The following is a 20,474-nucleotide window of genomic DNA, read 5'->3' on the forward strand; positions in this document are numbered from 1 at the left end:
GATTCAGTCTTAAAGGGAATTTATACCAAGAGGGAAATTAAACACTTTTTTTTTCCCACAATAAGACCCCAGCTCAATCTTTTCTCGGGGAACAGAGAGCCAGAGTGAAATGTGAACAGCACAGCACTGAGGAGATGCTGTTAGCAGCTCCAAGGAGAGGCTGAGAGGGAGAATTTCCACTCTGAAAACTTGATCTGATGTCCTGTAAAACAGGTGGAGAGAACTCCCAGGGCTGCTGCTTCCTCAGACACCTCAGGCTCTCAGCCCAGCCTCGTCTTGCACAAAGTTGAGGTTGAATCAAAAAGGTTTAAGTTTAAATTGAAGGTATATTTTTATATATTCACATAAATTGCTGTGCTCTGCCTTCTTTCCTGCCCTTCCAGATCCTCTTTCCTGCTCTCCTGTGCAGGAGTTCCAGGAGCACAGTTCATATCCAAACCACCTGGAATCAATGTGGAATAAATGTGGTGCCCCCAGCAAAAGCAAATCAGCTTTTGTCCAACTCATATTCACCTGGTCAGGAGCTGTTCTTAAAATAACAGTCCTCAGGAGAAAAAAAAAAAGAGAGAAATAAACCAGCCATCCATCCTTATCTCCTCTAACTCTGGCACCATTTTGAGATCAAATGCTAAAATTAGGAACACAGCTGGTGGTAAAGAATGAAAAGGGGTTTATCAAAGGAAGGTCAAACAGTCACAGGGCAGGGGCACAGAAGGATCTGGAGGCAAACTGGTGAGAATTCCCTACAGAGCAGCATCCCCAAATGCCAAAAAGGAATCTCAGGAGACACTTCAGAGCCAGAAAATCCCCGAATCGTTAAGGCTGGAAAAGATTTGAAGTTCAAAGTCCAACCATCACCCCGTGGTCACCATCAAACCAAGTCCTCAAGTGCCACATGGACATTTTTGAACCCTCCCAGGGGCGGGTGACTCTCCCCTGGGTATCCTGTTCCAATGTTTTACAACCCTTTCCATGAAAAAAAAAAAATTCCTGCAATCCAGTCTAAACTCATCAGGGCTTAATGGGACTGATTAAAGTGTAAAATATGGTGGGAAGTGAGTTAAAAACATGATCTAGGCAAATCTGGAGGTAAACTGGCCTCAGGGATGTATGAAATGGGAGTTCCAGCTCGAGAAAGGATTTTAGACGAATAAAACAGACAAGTCTTGTAGAAAATGAAGCAATATATTTACAAAAATACACACTTTTTAAATTCTCATCATGGAAAATAATCACAATTCCAAATGAAGTTTCTGCAGTTTAAATATAAATAATAAAAATTTCTGCCCTGCAATGCCCTTTAAAAAAATTCTCCTTTCTGCAAACCAAGGAGCTCGAGCTCCCCACTTCAGCAGAACCTTTGGTGTGGAGGTCAGCAAAGAACAAAATTATTCCGATTAATTTTAAAATTATTCTTTGCTGCTCAGGTCCATCAAAAGAGTAATAATTTGGCAATAATAATCCCTGACCAATTAGAGCTGTCGTAGCTCCAGGGAGCTCAAGCTGTTCCTAAATTCGAGTTGCAAAGGATCTCAGCTGATTTTTGAAGGATCTTGAGGTCTTCTGAGTGCAGCATTTCCACCAGAGCCAGGTGGGGCTTGAGGGTCTCTTTGTCCCTTTTCAACTGGGAGATCTGGAGTTGAGACAAATGGAATGAAATGATTCAAATTTTTGATTAAGGACATGAAGAGAAAAATCTGTGGAAATCTGTAAGGATTTCATTGATTATGTTTAAATAGTGGGGGGTTTACAATTCCACAAGAGAAACTTAAATAGTGAAAAGGAAAAAAAAAAAAAAAAAAAAAAAAAAAGGAGGGAATGGGAAAAATCATCAAAATTCTCACTCAGAAAATGACATTGTTCTGAGAAAGGAAAGAATCTGAGCTCCCTTGTTTTCCCAAATTACCTGGAGAAGGACATGCTGGGTCTCCTCTGTTAAAAACTGACAGATTTTTGCTGCTGTAGCCAAAGCCTGCTGTTCACTCCTGGCTGAAGTGACTTCACCAAGCAGAATCCTCTTCCAGCAGGGGCTGGAATGAAGAAGTTTAAAGAATACAGAATTATTTGCTGCAGTCCCCAGCTGGATGCCAAACGTGCTCCTGCTGCCCTGCCCCTCACCTGCACTCATAACCAACCCCAGGGATTTATTTTTAGTTCTCAGATCAATTTATTCCACTCAGCAATGAATCTTCAAAGCACAAACAACACTCAACAATCATTTTTTTCATTAATTTATTCCCTCATTTCATTTATTCCAAGCCAAGTGCAGGTAACCATTTTCCATCCCTGATGTTTAGAGGCAGATTTGGCATTTGGAATAAATGTTTCCAAGTGCACTGACAGTCCCTGGAGATGAATTTCAGCAATTTCCTTGGCCCTGGGATTCCAGCCTGTGCAACACATGACTCAAGGAAATCAAGGCAGGTTTAAGAGCATTTAAAGTTTCATCAAACCAACAGGAAAAAGGTTTGGAGCCTGAGCCTTGAGGGAATATCTGGGGCTTGAAATAGAAAGGGGAAAAAATACAAGAAATAAAATTGCCAAAGCAGCAATAAGGGAGTGAGTTAATAGTCAATGGTGTTCTCTGCCTTTCTTCTTTTCACTTCTCACCTGGGGTCAGTAAAACAGACACAGGAGATCCAAAAATTGTCCCAGAGTGTCACAGCCAGCAGAGAGCAAAGAGTGAAGGGAAAGAAAAAATATTGAAGAGTCTGGAAAACACAACCTGGAGGGAGCAGCTGAACTGGGAAAGGGGCTGAGGCTGGAGAAAAGGAGGCTCAGGGGGGACCTGGTGGCTCTGCACAAGTCCCTGCCAGGAGGGGCAGGGAAAGGAGGAGAGGAAATGGCCTCAAATTGCACCAGGGGAGGCTCAGGGTGGAGACTGGCCAAGGAAATTTCCCTGGCACAGTGCTCAGGCCTTGGGATGAGCTGCCCAGGGAGGTTTGGAGTCACTGTGTGTGGGAGTGTTCAGGAGGAGTCTGGAGGTGGCCCTTGGGGACAGGGGTTGGCTGATGCTGGTGGCACTGGGGTGGCACTGGGTGATCCTCAGGGGCTCTTCCCACCCTGGTGATCCCACGGAATCAAAGCAAAAGGCACCTGCACATCCACCAAATCTTCAGGGGGCCACAACTCACAATTCATCTGCTCCCAGACTCAGCACCCTGAGGGCTGTGAGGAGTCTCCAGGATGGTCCCTCCCATCCAAAGGTCAGGTTCCTACAAAGCCAAAGGGATGAGATGAAGTTCAGGTGAGCTTTAAAGTGACAGTTTTCTTCCTGAGACACATCAGCCATGGAAGATCTCCAGCTTTGATAACGGTGTTAACAACTTTTCCATCTCTCCCAAGGAGTGAGTTTGCTAAAAACCAATTTTTTTTTGCTGAATTTCGATATTAGAAGCAAAGTTTGACTCCCAGAAAAAAAACTGAATAAAACTCTCACCAGGAAACAAAAAAACTCCAGATACTTACTCTAGGAAATCATGATCCTTTAGAATGGAAACTTTGGCCTTTCTCTGCTTGTCCAGTGGTGAGAAATATTTGAGGAGAGTATCTGCAGAAAAATACAGTTTAAGCATTTAAATAAATTGTATGCAAGAGAAACCACAACCATCAGTTCTGAAATGAGATTTAAATACATATTTAAATAATTTGTATGCAATATTTGAAGAAATTGTATGCAAGAGAAACCACAACCATCAGTTCTGAAATGAGATTTCAACCATATTTTTCCTGTATGATTAAGATGAAAACCTGTTAAATTCTGGTGAACTACCCAGAATTCTCAAAAGCTCTCAGCAAAATCTCCAGGACTGTGTCCTTGGAACAGAAATCGTGGCTCACACTGAAGTTATGAAATCCTCCAAACAAGTTCAGTTTGTGGAGATCAGGGCTTTAATCCTGAGGTCAATGGTAGAATATAAGATACCCAGCTGGAATCTCTATACAAATGCTGTTAATAATTACAATTTTTAAAAATAAAATGGTGACCAAAAAAAAGAAAAACATTTTTAATTAAAAAAATTAAATCATTCAAGTCTGTGCAAAGAGGCATCCAACCCTTTTCCACTCCTTGAGAATTCCCACTCTCAGTTCTGTGTTCTTGGGCTTTTCAAAGCCCAGGCAATCCAAAAATCCCACCTGCTGAGACATAAACACTGCTGTGAGGGTTATCCACGGCAACAAATCCATATTCCAGCAGCAGCCTCTGGTTATCATGAGGTCCATAGCAGATCAAAACTTCCTGGTGTTTTTTGCACTGTGAATTTGTCCAGATTTCATAGCTCCTCTTCTGCTGGTTAAACCCAGCCTTGACCTTCAGGGAGTGAAAAAGAAAAGGTATTTTACTCTTGGTAGGCTGAAAAAATGTTGAATTTTGATACCTCAGAGGATTGAATTTCTTGTTTAGTTGTGGGGATTTCATGGAGAGACCCCTCAATGTGCAAACACAGATGGTTCCGTGCAGTGTTGGCCAGTCCTGTGCTGCCCCAGCTCAGTGCTGGCACCTCACAAAAGGTGGGAATTCTCTTTGCACTCCCCTCAGCCAGAGGGGAGCTAACACAGGGGCCATGGAACCTGGAATTTGTGTGTCTGTTTTTAGGAGCAGATCAGGGGGGTGTTTACTCTTCCCAAAAGCTGCTCTGGATGCAGCTGGATGCCCCCAGCCACTGTGGGCTCTCCTTGTACCTTGGCTTTGCTGCATACACTGAAATATTTGAATTATAGAATCACTGAATGTTTGGGTTGGAAAGGACCTTAAATATCTCGTTCCACCCCCTGCCATGGGCAGGGACACCTCCCACTGTCCCAGGCTGCTCCAAGCCCCAATGTCCAACCTGGCCTTGGGCACTGCCAGGGATCCAGGGCACAGCCACAGCAAATCTGGGAATTCCATCCAGCCCCTCCCCACCCTCCCAGGGCAGAATTTTTTTCGCAGTATCCCACCTAACCCTACAATCTTTTGGTTTGAAGCCATTCCCTTTGTCCTGGCACTCCAGTTCCTCAGGATCTGAGACATTTTTCCCCCTGTGAGATCTCCCCCTGACCTCCCCACACTCCTCACCCATCACATAAATGCAGCTGTGCATTTAAAAATAAAGAGATTTACTGATCTCTTTTTTTTACCTGAACATTTGGGCTGTGGTTTAGCAAATCTAAATATGGTGCCAATGCATAAACATCTGGCTCCAGGGAGAAACATTCCCTGTGTGGATGTTTCATGTAGATTGTCCTGGTATTTACAGTGCACCAAGCCCACTCCAAAGCCCTGTAGTTAAAAATAGTCCCTGTGCTCTCAGCAAATAAAGGCTGCAGGGAAGAGAAGAAAGCTTTGGAAGATGTGAACAGCTCTTGGATCATCTTTTTTTGCTCCTGAGCTTTCTTTTTTAAGGGTTTTGGGAGGAGGTTTATCACATCAGGTTCCAAACAAGCAGGGCAAGTGTAAGTTTTGGGCAGAACATCCAGGTAAGGCTTCCATGGAGATTTGTCCCCAGCGTGTTTCTCTGCTATCAAAAATGTGCACAGGGCCAGCAAAGGAGACACAGGGGGCTTCCAGCTGGTGGAAAACAAAAATAAAATTAAACATTAAAAATTAAAAATAAATTGAAATTAAAATTGAAATTAAAATTGAAATCAAAATTGAAATTGAAATTGAAATTAAAACTGCAGCAGGCCCACAGAGGGGAGATGGAAAATGGACACTGAAGTGTTTTATCTCTCTCAGAGCTCTTTAGAAGTTTTAAATAGCTTTTTGTTTGAAAGTTCTTTCTAGTTCACCTCCAAGTCCTTTGACTGATTTCAAAGGGGCAATAAAAAGTGGTTTGTAATAACAATTTCAGGTTCACCCCTTGGATTGTTTTTGGGTTTTTTTAGAATACACCAGTATTCAATGCCCAGCATGGGGCTTTGTCCCAAATTTTCCATATTTCCAATTTGTTCCAAATTTTCCAAAAGGCCCTGGTTTTGCAGCCCAGTTTTATCTTCCTTCTTCTATTGAAGCTGACTGACAAATTCCCCAAAAATTGATATTTAGGACCAAGCAGGCTCTGAGGCAGCTCCAGCTTGTGCTCTGTCTCCAGCTCTGCCAAGCTAAAAGTGGGATGTTGAATATTAAAACTTTTTCCCTATCTGAGCATTCCACACCCCTGAAATGCTGGCACCACTCAGGATATTCAGTTGAAAGCTCCACCACCCCTCCAGAGGATTCATAACTGCTCAAAAAAAAAAACCCCACTGAAGGTCATCAAGTGTCACTTGTCACTTACTTGACAATGTGTCCTCCCAAGCAACTGCTGAGGACGGTGCCCGTGGTGAGCAAACACTCCTCAGGCAATGAAATAATCAGATCTCCTGCCTTGGAGGGAGGAGGAAAACAAAATTACACACAAAATAAATAAAAAAAAAATCAAGTGTAAAGGACCCATCTAATTACTGTGAGGAGTGGAGGTTTCATTTTTTGGCTGCAACAGCCTAAAAGTCAGAAGTTGCATTCATATTGGAATTCTGAGCTTTGCTCGTTGCAGAAATCATTAAATGTAAAAAAAAAAAACCAACCAAACAAACAAACAAAAAAAAAACCTGAAGAGCTCCTGCATTAGGAACAGCATCACTCACCTGAAGAGCTTTTGTTGTCATCAGTCCTCTCCCTGTCTCTGAAGAAGAGAACAAAGAGCAGGAGTAAATAAACGTAGACATGGAAAATCAGAGATCAGGTCAGCAAGGAAAAGCTCTAGAAGAACAGACGCTATGTCTTACAGAACAGGAATTCAGTTATGGGCTGTCACAGATATTTCTCATTTCTTTGCTCTCCAATTCTCTTTATTTTTCAGGATCTTTTCCCTGCAGCATTTACTGTCCAGTTCTAGTAATTATTCAGCTTTTTTTTCTCCCACTTATAGCAATTGTTCACCTTCTTTTTCTCCATTTTTTCCTCAAACACATCTTTTATCACCAGCTGCAGCTCTTGGTTTCAGAGTTTTAACTAAACTTCAGCATTTCTAGTCGCAATATTTTTCTCTGATTCATTCTATTTTTTTCTACTCAGTCTATAATATTACAAAATGTTTTAAATATAACCTACATAAAGAGAAAAAATATAAATCTTTACTGTAAGCATTACTAAGTAAACCTCAGCTCTCTGCTGAACTTGCTTGGGGATAAAAAGATAAGTTATAACAAGGTTAAATTCCAAAAACTGTATTATTAATAAACAATTCAAATTTTGGCTTTTTCAGGCCTCCATAGCTACTTTTTCATGTTAAATTGACATTCCAAGAATCCTTGGAAGAGTATCAGTAACTGGGGCTTTTTTGCCTGATACTGGACAGGGGCATAATTTAAAAAAAAAATAAAAATGCAGGAATCTAAAACTCTTAGAAAATTCAGGTTTGTACCATCAATAAATAAATGAAGCTTTACCCCAGAACTCTGCTGGCCTTAAATGACTGTCTTCAAATCCTCTCTCTTTTAGCCACTTCTGAAGTTTAATATATTCCAGCTTGTGACTGCAGTTGACTAAAAATAGCAGAAAAAAAATTAATGCTATTGAAGAGCATTCTGTTGGACAATAAAGGAAATATAAATATTTTACTGTATAGTCAGAAAAACTGTATTGTGGACATTTTAAAGCATACCACGATAGCAAGAAAGACACCCATTGAACTAAGAAAATTTTAGGTCTCTGGCAGGTCTCAGAAATGTATGAGTTATACAGCATATCCAGGGAATTTTAGACTCATGTAATATTTGCCATTAGGCAGAGAAGAGAGTTCAGAAAATTCACCATGCACAGCTTGGGACTGTAAACTAATGCTCAGATATTTGCATATAAAAAACAGGTAACATTTATGAACCTAATTTTTTTATGAATGTAATTTTTCCAAGCACAAAGGCTTTTGAAAATATCAATAATAAAATGGCACTTTGAGAAAAAATTGGTTATTTTATTATTTAACTTCCAGGCATGACGATACCTCCACCCATAAAACTCTTCAAGCGTTTCCTTCTTCTCTTCCGACCTGTCCGACCTCTGCTTTTCTTCATATTAAACAACAGATTTTGCCTTTTTTTAGACAACCTGAATTAAAAAAAGAAAATAAAAATAACTGATTTAGAAACATTAAAAGTCACTTTCAAATTTATTACTTTGAGGATGAGGAAACCCTGGCACAGGGAGCCCAGATTTGCTGTGGTTGCCCCTGGATCCCTGGCAGTGTCCAAGGGCAGGCTGGACATTGAGGCTTGGAGCAGCCTGGGACAGCGGGAGGTGTCCCTGCCCGTGGAAATGGATGGGATGATCTTTCATCATGGGATATCCTGAGCTGGGAAAGATCCATAAGGATGATCCAGTCCAAGCTCTGTCCCTGCACAGAGTCCCCAACAATCCCCCCCGGGCATCCCTGGCAGCGCTGTCCAAAGGCTCCTGGAGCTCTGGCAGCCTCGGGGCCGTGCCCATTCCCTGGGGAGCCTGGGCAGTGCCCAGCACCTTTTAGGGAAAGAATCTTTCCCTGATCTCTTTCTTCTTGCCAAAACTGCCCTGAACTGAACCTCAGAGAGGAGCTTTCCCCGCCAGGACGGAGCCCTGCCCCAGGCCGCAGGGAGCCGCGATCACCCACAGGCGCTCGGGCTCCTCCAGAGGCCGGCCCTCCATCCCATCCCATTCCGGTGGGTTGAAAACACCTCGGAGATCATCGAGTCCGAATCCCATCCCACATCATCCCCATCCCACCGCCAGAACTGGGAATCCTGCGCTAAGCAGACCCCCGTTCCCTGCTGGGCACGAAGCCCCGGGACGCGAGGGAGAGAAACGGCCCCTCAGCGCTGCCCGAGCGGCAACTTCCCGAGGGCCCGCCTGTGCGCCGCGCACTCTCCATGGGAGCCCAGACTGTGATTCCCGACTCTCTCCCGGGCTGGAATTGCTGCCCGGCGTCCCAAACCCACCTGATAAACGCATACAAGGACCGACATTCCCTCGCCGTCCCTCTCCGCCAGTCCCCGCCCGCTCTCCCTCCCCTGAGGCGGGGCTGCCGCGCCATCTTCGGGGGCGTCTCCATCTCCCTTCCCTGCGCCCTGCGAGCGTTTGTGCTTGGCTGATAACGGCGTCTTGTCCTCGCTGTGTGGAGCTGAGGGAGCAGGGAGAAGCTCCCGCGGTGCTGGAGGTGGGTGCTGGGTGTCTCCCCGGACCCTTCACCCCGCGTTCCCCCTGAGGGTGTCGGGGTTCATGGCGGCCCCTGAGGGGGGACAGGGGAAGGGGAGGCTTGCGGTGAGGTGGGGAGGGCGCTCCTGTCCCTGGCAAGTCACTCTGTAGTGTTACAACCTCGCTGCATGCCTGGGTTACAAGTAAATTTGGGAGAGAGGTGGTAGTGATGGCCAAAAGGGAACAAATCCGGAGTTTGAACTTGTTTTTATGGGGGGAAATGCAGCTCCTTTAAATGCGCTATGTTAGAAAAGCAGCAAGGCGGGTTTCTGATGTGTTGCACAACCGGCCGTTGTAGTCAGCCTGTGTGTGGCCTGCTGTTTTCCTCCCAAAAGGCTGCGATTGCTCCTCCTGCCTGGCACTGGAAGCAACGCCATCATTTTTTTTTCATAATTTGGGACCTTAAACACCATCCAGTTCCGACCCTCGCCGTGGACAGCGATAGCTCGCACTAGACGAGGTCGCTCAGGTTTTGAGCCTGAGGTTTTCAGCAAAACTTGAGCTGAACCAATTGAATATTCCCAAAAGATGAAGAGGCTTTCTGTGAGGTGTAAGTGCATAAAAGCTTACTCCTGCAAAAAGGTAACTGACGGTTTTTTAGTCGAGACATTTCTTTCTTCTTTTTACCCATCACGGGCTGGCTTTTCTTCCGAACGCTTAACTCTGTGAATACCTCGTGCTGCCTTGGGAATTTGCACGGCTTGCACAGGAATGTAGTTTCGTGTAATCCAAGGTGGAATTTTAAACAGCATTTTAAAGTAAGAAAAGCTTGCTCAGGGAGGTTGTGGATTCCACACTGCTGGAAATATTCCAGGCCAGATTGGACGGGGCTTGGAGCAACCTGGGATAGTGGAAGGTGCCCATGGAAAGGACAAGGATTTTTAAGGTCCCTTCCAACCCAAACCATGCCGTGATCCTAATTCCTCTCCAAACAGCCATTTTGTCTGTCTGAGTGAACTTTCCTTTGCTGTTTGCAGTTCCTGTGACGTTGGCTCACGTGCCGAGGGGACAATGTCCAGCGTGCCGGTGGCTGTGGTGACAGGGTCCAACAAAGGCATTGGCTTGGCCATCGTGAGGGCCCTGTGCAAACAATTCCCAGGGGATGTGTACCTGACATGCAGGGATCCAGGCCGTGGCCAGGCTGCCGTGGCCCAGCTCCAGCAGGAAGGGCTGAGGCCTCTCTTCCACCAGCTGGACATCGACGACCTGCAGAGCATCCGGGCGCTGCGGGATTTCCTCAAGGAGAAGTACGGAGGGCTCAATGTGCTGGTGAACAACGCTGGCATCGCCTTCAAAGGTAGGGAGTGCTCCCTTGGGATAGCTCCTGTGTGCTGGAGAGGGCTGTGGATGCCTCCAGCACTCCTGTGCCACTGCCACGTGCTGCAGTTTTTGCTTGGGCAAACTTCCCGTCTCAAGTATGATGTGAGGACGTTGTGCCAGGGGAGGCTCAGGTTGGACACCTTCCAGAAAAGGATGGTCAGGGTGACATGTGGAAAGACTAAAACTCAGAGATGAGGTGAGTTTTAAAGTACGTTTGTGATTTATTCGGTGCTGGGCGCTGAATTTTGACAGTAGAATTTTGACAAGGTCCTGACGATTAATTAATTGTTTTAGTAAAATGAGATTCATGGCAGCAGGTGTGGGGGATAACTTTTGCTATATTGTATTGTCAGATTTAATAGCTGGTGGGACACAACTGGTGCTGAATACAGGAAGTCTCGCCCTAAAATCTTAACAAAGTTACAAATACAGAGGTTAGAATGATTCTTGTTAAAGTTACATTATCCTCGTCTATTTCTATAAAGGCTCAGGCAGTCCTTAAACGTACACAACCCTGACTGTACAAGTACAGTCCTTTGTGCCACAATTGTGCCTGCATACAGCTAAAAGCCAAAGGCACGTTTCTCTGAGCCATACCAAGTGTGTCTAGGATCAACTAATGGTCATGGTCCTCTGCTTTTTCCCAACTTGGCAGCACTTTTGAGTGGTTCCCAATGCCAACAAAGGTGATTGTAAGGGTAGTTTTAATTTAGTTAGATCACTTGTTGCAGTGGCCAATTTATTCATTAGTATCACTGGGCTCAGTTGTGGCATTTATTTTAAGTTTGAAGGAGAGTCCAATAGTATCACGGGCCCAAAGACAGAGCACCTCAACAGTCTGTACTAATGTAAAATTATACCAGCAGTCCAGTTCTCTTGGAGTGGTTGAAGCACTGATTAGGATTGCTTTCTTGTGTGCAGTTCTATTAACCATCCTACACCCTATCCTAATTTCCTCTCCTATAGTCCCCTGGAGTGAGCACGACTTTTGTTTCTGCCACTCTTGCCTTTCATAGACTTGGTTTTCATGCATGATCACAGTTGACAGGTTTAAATCTTTTATATCAGGATGTTCTCCCATGGGTCCAGTGTGCCAAGTGAAAGCTTGGGACCAAGGCCACTCAGCATTGTTCTGGCCAGAGGTGTTTCCCAGTTCTTGGATTGTGATTATGATTATAAACCAAACAATTTTCTCAATTAAGTTCTTGCAGCTTAGATTACAAAACATTCCGGACCACAATGTCCTTATTTTGTTGGAGTGAATTTTAGTTTCTGTCCTTTATCACCCAAGGGGCCTCAGGAGCTTTCTTTACTCAGGAGTGGTGAATCCAGGAGTTCTGCTCTTGGATCTTAATCCCAGGAAAAGCGGTGAGAAGCACTTGGAAGGTCCTTCCCGTGCAGCTCCAGGGTCTTTTCAGTAAGAGACTTGACACACACATAATCCCCAGGCTGTATGTCGTGCGTGGCCCATCCAGCCCTCTGCTCTGAGCTCCAGCCATGTGTTTTTCAGTTTTTCTGAGTTGTTTATCTAAGGTTACCATGTAAGCAGCCAGCCTTCCTTCCCCAGTTTGGGTGGATATCCCTCCAGGGCTTTGGCAGTTCTGCTGGGGAAAGCCTCTGGCCATCCTAAGAAGGTCAATTTGCCACTGCTGGCCAGGTCCGTGTGAGTGGCTTGCAAAAATATGTTACTTCAGGTTGGCCAGTTGCTCCCCTCACCCTGACATAATCATTCCCCACTGGCACCAGAGCTTTATTCAAGACTGAAGATGTTGCCTCTGTGTCCACCATAAGTTCCACCTCCTTCCCCAGTTTCATTTTTATAACCAGTGGATCTCCTGGGGTAAGATCCTCTGGTCGCCTTCAGTCACTTTTTGTGAGAGCCACCACCACCTCCCTCCCCTGGTTCCCTTTTTCATTTCTTCTTTGTTCAGGACACTCATTTTTCCAAATTTTCTGCACTTTGCACACTGATCTTCGCCCAGCCGGGGTGGTCCTTGTCCCTGTCACTCTTTTCTTTCTTCTTTTCCTACTGCCATTAACTTTCTCATCCCTTGCTTATATCCTCCTCAGTTGCTGAAAACCCTCCATGCCTCATCTAGCAAGGTCTCTAAATTCCTTCCCTCTGGTCCCCTGAAGCTTCTGAAGTTTCCTCCTGATATCTCCCATGGATTGCTCTAAAAATAAATTTACCAGCTGCTGTATCCCTATCTCAGATCCAGGATCTAATGGTGTTTGGTGGTGCATTGTGTTTCTCAGATCTAGAAACTCAGAAGGAGTTTTGGAGGGATCCTGCTTAATTGCATACAAAGCTGACCAATTAATAGTTTTGGGCATGGCCTGTTCCATCCCCTTTGCTACCCATTCTTGATAATTCTGTATTTTTACTAATTGCCCTTCATTATTTGGATTCCAGCCTGGATCCTGGAGAGGAAAAACATCCTTAACATCCTCTTGTGTTGTTTCCTGCTAAATGCCCTGCTCTTTTCAAAACTGACTGTTTTTCCATCTCTGTTAACGCCTCCAATAAAACTGGAGGTGAGACCAGTGTGGGTTATGCTGCTTAATCATAGATTTTAACCTTTTAGCTGTTCCTATGGGGTCAGTCCTATAATTTTTGGTAACTTTTTTCCCAGCCTTCTAAGTCAGTTGTAGAGAAAGGGACTTTAACTAACTGTTTTTCTCCCGGGTCCCACTGTTGCCCTTAAAGAGGCTTGTATGACTTCCCTTGTTTGTTTTCCAGTCTGAGCTTCTATGGGGCTGTTCTCCCTCCTGGAAAATTCCTCCTCATCACTCTCACTGTCAGGCAGTGGGGGATACAATGTTGTTTGTAGGGCAGGGCTGTGTGGAGGAGCAGATGATCCGGCTGAATCTGCTCCCGTTCCTCCCCTTTGCCCCTCAGGGAGTGGCCCAGATAAATCCAGTGACTCTCGTGTTTGTGCCTGTGCTTGGTAAACATTGTCGCGATTTGTGCAGGCTGGTTTATTGAGCAGGTGCTACAACATCCTTCGGGCTGCTTTCTGTTAGCTTTGTTTTCCTTTTCAAGGGCTGATAGCAGGGGATTGGAGGGGGCTCTGAGCCCACAGTCCCTCTGCCATTCAGGGTGATTTCAGAGAGAGAAAAAATATTTCCACATATGAAACTTCAGACCATTTCCTCTCGCATCTGAGGAAAAGCATAACTGCAACAGAACATTATATTCCAAAGTCCAGGTCGCTGGCCATCTAATTCCATTTTCTAGCTGATATAGGGGTCACCCCTGCATGCAGTACTTCACAAGGGTGCATTTGGGTTCTGTACCTCCCGAGCCTGCAATCTCCTTCCAGTGAGCTAGAGCACAGCCCAGAGGGCTTGCCCTAGGGATTCCCTTACTCTCTCCCGATCCCATTATTTCTTTCTCCTGTTTTGTTTCCACCCAAATCTCTTCTCACACTTTCATGCAGTCTTTTCCCAATCTTTTACACTCCAAATCTCTGGGACTACATGTGACCTTCCACAAAAATACTCTAAAATCTCTGGTTCAGGATCCTCCTGACCCTGTTCCCCACACTGAGCCCAAGTACTTTGTCTTCTTCTCAAGGACAACACCACTGCTCTCCACAGGACCCACACTTAACCAACCCCCAGGCTAAATGCCACCTTTGCTCACAGAAACATGGTCCCACTCCTTCTGTTCGTCTGGATATTCAGATCTTTTTGGTGCAGGCTGCTTTTAATCTAATGCAACCACATTCCCTGCAAAAGTCTTCTGTAGTCCTCCTAAATAAACCCTCTGGTGTCCCCCCTTGTCGGATTATCCTCTTTTCTGACCCAGAGATGGGGCGACTGAGAGGTGTTTTTAAAACTTTTATTCCATTTTCAGACTCATGTGAAGGGTGAGATAGTACAGATGTTACAATTCACACCATCACAATCAGAAGCCAAACTGTTTTTTAATTACAATCCATTGTAAGCGTCCCTTGGCTGATCAGCTACCACGGTTAGAATTGTCACTGCTGTCACCAAAGCACACTAAACAAAAGGCAACACTCACAGCAAAACCATTGAGACAAACAGCACTAACCCAGAGCAGCATTTATCACACAAACCCTAAAGGCAATACTCACAACAGAAGCATTAAAACAAACAACAGTAACTGAAAAAAAACCCTATCACACAAAGCCTGAAGACAATACTCACAACCAACCTTTTATCACACAAACCCTAAAGGAAATACTCACAACAAAAGCATTAAAACAAACAACAGGAACTAGAAAAACACCAACACTTTATCAAATAAACCCTAAAGACAATCAATACTCACAACAAACAATCCCTGTAGAAAGCTCTCTATCAAAGTAGAACGAAAAAACCCCTTAAGAGCAGAACTCCTGGCAAGCCACACTAAACAAACCCTAAAACAACACGCGGTGAAGGAAAATCTGAAAAGTCAAAATTCAAAGAGTTCAAAGAGTTCCCTCGTGCACACAATAAGGAAGGGAGATATATAGATAAAGATATATAAGCGAAATTTGGTGCAATTATAACTTTGGACACAAGATGCCGGTGTTACCTCAGAAACCCGCGGTCACCTCCCACGAGTTTTTCAGGCGCTCACAAAAACAAACACGGAACGCGTCCGAACTTTTATAAGACTCACACGCGCAAAACCGAATAGCAGCAATAAACCAGGAATTCGCTCGATTCAGCCCCAGAACCGCCAGCAACGAGCCCCTCCCCGCTGCCTTTCCCTTCCCTGCAAGGTTCCTCCCGCTGTTTGGGCAAGCCCCAAACCCACCAGACCTTTTCTGTGCACTCAGACGTCTCTGTTTGGCTTATCAGTGGTCTCTAAAAGGGATCCCTGTTTAAAGAAATACATACCATTTTTCCGATGTTCAGGAGGTCGGTGTCTGCTCCCGCAATGAGCGACCGAGCAGCGGGATTCCTTCCAGAGAAAATCCCGGAGGCGCCTTAGGAACATCCACTCGTGGTCGCCAAAAACAACACTTGGAAAGACTCTAAAACTCAGGGACAAAGCGAGCTTTAAAGTAGGAATGTGATTTATTCAGCGCTGGGCACGATGTGGGACGGCAGCTCCCAAAGGCATGCACAGCCCCTCGCCCACTCCCGTTCTCCTTTAGCCTCTGCAGTGTTACACGTGCATGGAGTTTTGCAATGCACCTGTGCGCGTTCATTCCTTGGCTCCTCCTCTCTCTGCTCCGTATGCTGATTGTCTTATCGGTCCTGTGTGCCTGCGCAGTTGTCTCCGGTGGTCGTCTCAGGGATGAAGGAGAATAGTCTTCCTCAGAGATGACCCCACTGCCTTGCACATGCCCACTGATCCTCTGGTCATAGTCCAAGCTCTAAGGCCAGGTTTATCTGGTCCTGGGAGCCCAAGGAGCCTCCTTATCTCAGTATCTCTGATAATCTTGTATTCTTGTCTTTTTTTCTGGCATCCCCACCCCCCCCTTATCAGGCGTCTTTGAATTCCTCCTTGCTGTTCTTGTACATAGTCCTGTCTGTTCCTTCAAAGAGCAGCAATACACATCATCTGAATGCCTGTCCTTTAAAGAAATATCTTCTAATTTCTATGATTAATATCCTCGAGTTTCCAATCCCATGCCTGGGCTGGGAGAGCTTTTCCAGCCATAATAATCCCATGGTTCTGTAAGCAGGCTTCCCTGGAGGATTGTGTGTTTGCACCACATGGAAGTGTTGAGGCGCACAGGGTGGGTGAGCTGGGGTGGGTTAAATAGTTACCTCAGTGCCAGGAGTTCCAGCAGGGCAGTTTCAAGGTGGAAGGATTCATTTTTGTTGTGTGTATGAAATCCAGAATCATTTTAGCTCCAGACAGAACAAATGACAAATCTGGCTGGTGGTTTATGGAGGGGATTGTGTCCCTGTGTCCCCTCAGGTGAGGCCCCACCTGCAGAGCTGCCCCAGCCCTGGGGCCCAGCACAGGGAGGACGTGGAGCTGCTGGAGAGAGCCCAGAGGAGGCTCCAGGATGAGCAGAGGGATGGAGCAGCTCTGCTGGGAGGAAAGGCTGGCACAGCTGGGATTGTTCAGCCTGGACAGGAGAAGCTTTGGGCTGAGCTCGTTGGGACCTTCCCTGGGGGAATGGCTTCACACTGACACAGAGCAGGGAACTTCTCATGGAGTGGGAGTGCAGGGATGATGTTCTGAAGCTCAGTCACTCTTCTGCCTGTTACTTCATAGGAAAATTGCTCAGGATCAGCTCAGTAGGAGGCAGCTCTTAACAGAATTGTGTGTGCTCAGGAAAGATTCCAGCAGCAGTTAAAATATCACTTCCAGATGTTGAGCCTTGACTTGCCTCAAGCTGACAAGAGCAGAGTCAGCAGGAGGTCCCACAATTTAGGATGTGACAAAGGACCCTCTTGGAGCTGCTGCTGTGCATATCAAGCACAGAGGGTGTAACATCTGTGTAAGAACTTGTGATGCTTCTCTCATGGTTTTTATTCTTGCTCCCCAGGTTGGTATTTCTACCCAAACTTCCTTCTTGCCTCACCCCAAGTTTCTGCTGCCATCCCAGAATTTATATTTTCCTTTCTTAGTTGCCGCATTATGTGCTATTGCACTCCATCAAGGATTAAATTTGCCACTAAGTTTTGTTATTTTGGTTTTGTGCTGCATTTGTCCAGCAAAGTCTTTAATCCAGCAAAAACTTCCTGTAGCAAATGGTGGGATTGTCTTCTGGATGAGCCTCTCTGGGAAGAGTTGTCTGATAAAGCTTTTTAAATCAGACAAGTTCAGGATGTTAAAATATATCATGAGTGGGGTTTGGAGCATGAGGAAGTTCTCTCTCACAGGGAAGGGAGGATATGGAAGCAGGAGTTTGGGCTTCTGTAGGATTTTAGTTCTCCTCCTGGCCACGGGTCGTGATCTGGCTCATTTAAATGCAAGTGAGTGATTTACAAATGACAGTGGGTCATTAAATGTGTTTTGCAATATAAAAACCACATCAAATAACGACCTGCTACAATTTCTCTTTTGAATTCTCCTGGATTTGGAGACAGGTGAGCACCTGCCCAGTCCTTGCAGGTGGCTCCAGGAGCCTGGGGCAGCAGAGGAGCAAAGCTGGGACTTGAACTCTTGTTTTTCCCTCCAAGGAGGATGCAGAGCCCAGGATTTACTGCTGAGCCCTCAGCAATCCCACCCCACTTGTGCTGAGCTGCCATTTGTGTGTGATGAAATCATCCCCTTGCAGAGCAGTTTCCTCACCTGAGCCAGCTCCTTTTCCTGGCTCCAATTCCCACATTTCTGTTGTGTTAGCACAGATCCCTCACCTCAGGGGGGATTTGTGACACGAGTATCGCTCAGTTTTGGGAGTGGCTGAGGATTTTTGTTCCTTAGTTTGGTCAGACTGCACCAAATCCTGCCTCTGCCTTCTTTTCTTACATTTTTTTAATTGATCATATGCCTGTTTTCTCATTATCAAAAACAGCAACTAAGATAAACTTTTGGGGGTTGGTAACTTCTGTCCAAACAGTGTTACAATTCTAATTTTTGTTATTTTTTTTCCTTTCCTTTCTTTTCTGACCAGTTCATGACACTGCTCCATTTGCAGTCCAAGCTGAGGTCACACTGAAGACAAACTTTTTTGGAACCAGGAATGTTTGCACAGAATTGCTGCCTCTTATGAAGCCTTATGGTAAGTGAAACATAAAAAAAACAGAGAAAGTTTTGGTTTTGAATTTTGACCCTTTTAAATGGGAAATCCTGTCCAGTCTCAGGCACTGCACCAATGTCTCAGAGTTTGCTGTGATGCTGGGATGTGTTTACTGCTATAAATGAAATGTAGTCTCTCCTAATATTTAAATACATCAAGGTTTTCAAGAAGGAAAGAAGTCAAGTGGATGAAAAACAGGTTTTTATTTCCTGTGGAAGAAGGGAAAAACAGGGTGAGTGAATTTTGGGGAGAGAGGAAACAGTGCTGAAGCTGCAGCCTAGTCCTCTTTTACTACATTGAAGGATGACTGTTCATGAAGTCATTAACAGGATTAATTTCTGTGGCTTTTAAAATTTAATCCCCAAATTCACCACCAGAAATGGCTGTGAAGTAGCAGGAAAGAAGAGAAACAGTGGAACATAATTTTGGAGATGATGAGTGATTTACTGATTCAGCTGACTTGTTCCTCTTACTGGGAGATAAATCCTTCCATCTGTAAATCTCCAGGTTTTATTTCTGCTGTAGTGAGAGTGGACCTGCTGATTGTGAAGTTGTTTCCTGGAGGTTTATCTGAAACTTTTGCAGGTTCACACCTTGAATTACTTCTCGTGGTGTTTACTAGTTAATCTGATTTTCCTGGAGCTCTGCAAGACATCCCACCTAAAATGTTTTACAGATATTCAGCTGAGGAGAGAGCTGGAGAGCAGTTCAGTGTGTATCAGTGATTGAGAGATGGGAAGACTGACTGTGGTCAGAATTCATTTTTACTGTGATTTCCAAATGCTTATATATTGTTCTAGGAAGGCTAATCATTTCTTACTACAATCACACAAACAAACTTGTCCATTGAATCAATCTCTGCACACAGAAGATGTTGTAAAATCTTCTTTTCCTGTCACCATCAAAGCTCTGTTCTTGCCAAGGCATCTTGGTTATCAAACTCATTATGCTGATTAAATCCACAATACCCTCTGTGCTGTGTCCACCATTAAAAAGTGTGGAAATAATCAGTTTTTATTGTGTTTCCAGGCCGGGTGGTGAACGTCTCCAGCATGGTGAGCAGCTCAGCCCTGAGGGGCTGCAGCCAGGAGCTGCAGCAGAAATTCCGCAGCGACACCATCACCGAGGAGGAGCTGGTGCACCTCATGACCAAATTCGTGGAGGACACCAAGAAAAACATCCATGAGAAGGAGGGTTGGCCAAACACCGCCTACGGGGTGTCCAAAATCGGGGTCACTGTCCTGTCCAGGATCCAAGCCCGCCTGTTGAACGAGCAGAGGAGAGGGGATCACATCCTCCTCAACGCCTGCTGCCCTGGCTGGGTCAGGACAGACATGGCAGGTCCCAAAGCCACCAAGTCCCCAGAGGAGGGGGCTGAGACCCCTGTTTATTTGGCCCTTTTGCCTTCCGGTGCTGATGCTCCTCATGGCCAATTTGTCAGTGACAAAACTGTCAGACCCTGGTGAGCTCAGGGAGGTGGGGGAGGAAAGGAGCTCCTTTTCCTGATTCCGCTCCCAGTTCCATCCCTGGCAGCCCTTTTCCCTCTCCCCTGGCTGAGGAAGCAGGTGCCTTATCTCTCATCACAATAGATTTTTTTTCCAGAGCTGTTCTGGAGGTTGCACTGGGTTTTCTAAAAAGGATGGGGTTGTTTTAGTGATCTGCCTGGGGGAGAAATACCAGAATCACTGTTGGACAGACATTCCTCACTATCAGAACTAAACGGTGAAAATAAAAATAGCACTCATCCACCATTTACAGCCAAACATAATCGGTTGGTGTTATTAATATATCAATATCCACCATTTACAGCCAAACATAATCAGTTGGTGTTATTAATATATCAATATCCACCATTTACAGCCAAACATAATCAGTTGGTGTTATTAATATATCAATATCCACCATTTACAGCCAAACATAATCAGTTGGTGTTATTAATATATCAATGAATAATTTCCGATTTATGTTCTGGTACTAAAAACTGGCAAAGTTGGAAAAATTTTTTTCATTTTCTGCAGCTGAGTTTGTGGCTGGGGTTTGTGATGTGTGCACACTGGATACAGAGAAAATAAACTACAGACCTGACAAAGTGTTCTTCAGTTCCTTTATTGCACAGCCAGAAGTTTCCTCCATAAAATCTGAATTTAGTGCTCTCCACACAGCAGCAATAAGAACTGTAAGTGATGTGGAGAAATCGAAAACATTTGTTTCAATGCTGCTTTTTGCCTTTCAAACTCTCAGAGTTGGAAAAATTGCCTCTTCTGAGGCTGAAGGAGCTGGAAAACAATTGCCCCTAAAGC

The 20,474-nt window shown here is 44.9% G+C and overlaps 2 protein-coding genes across 3 annotated transcripts; one reads left to right on the plus strand and one right to left on the minus strand.

Annotated features, from left to right (window-relative positions):
- Positions 1-1,183: 1,183 nt before the first annotated feature.
- Positions 1,184-15,599, minus strand: SETD4 (SET domain containing 4). 2 transcript variants are annotated; one of them, XM_066177187.1, is made up of 11 exons: positions 15,368-15,599; positions 7,968-8,071; positions 7,414-7,509; positions 6,610-6,647; positions 6,261-6,349; positions 5,122-5,551; positions 4,138-4,312; positions 3,469-3,550; positions 3,135-3,215; positions 1,907-2,030; positions 1,184-1,633 (listed from the first exon to the last, which is right to left on the minus strand). In XM_066177187.1, exons 2-11 carry the CDS (start codon positions 8,035-8,037, stop codon positions 1,499-1,501), a joined length of 1,320 nt encoding a protein of 439 aa, XP_066033284.1. In that variant the 5' UTR covers positions 8,038-8,071; positions 15,368-15,599; the 3' UTR covers positions 1,184-1,498. The 2 variants fall into 2 exon arrangements, with proteins under 2 accessions (XP_066033284.1, XP_066033283.1); XM_066177186.1 differs by lacking the exon at positions 15,368-15,599 and adding an exon at positions 8,935-9,002.
- Positions 9,028-20,263, plus strand: CBR1 (carbonyl reductase 1). The gene is made up of 4 exons (XM_066177188.1): positions 9,028-9,152; positions 10,168-10,487; positions 18,049-18,156; positions 19,204-20,263. The coding sequence occupies exons 2-4, from the start codon at positions 10,202-10,204 to the stop codon at positions 19,638-19,640; spliced, it is 831 nt and encodes a 276-aa protein (XP_066033285.1). The 5' UTR covers positions 9,028-9,152; positions 10,168-10,201; the 3' UTR covers positions 19,641-20,263.
- The last annotated feature ends 211 nt before the right edge of the window (positions 20,264-20,474 follow it).

Source organism: Chamaea fasciata, unplaced genomic scaffold, assembly GCF_029207755.1.
Source record: "Chamaea fasciata isolate MVZ Bird 193981 ecotype frontalis unplaced genomic scaffold, bChaFas1.0.hap1 SCAF_2, whole genome shotgun sequence".
NCBI classification, from domain to species: Eukaryota; Metazoa; Chordata; class Aves; order Passeriformes; family Sylviidae; genus Chamaea; species Chamaea fasciata.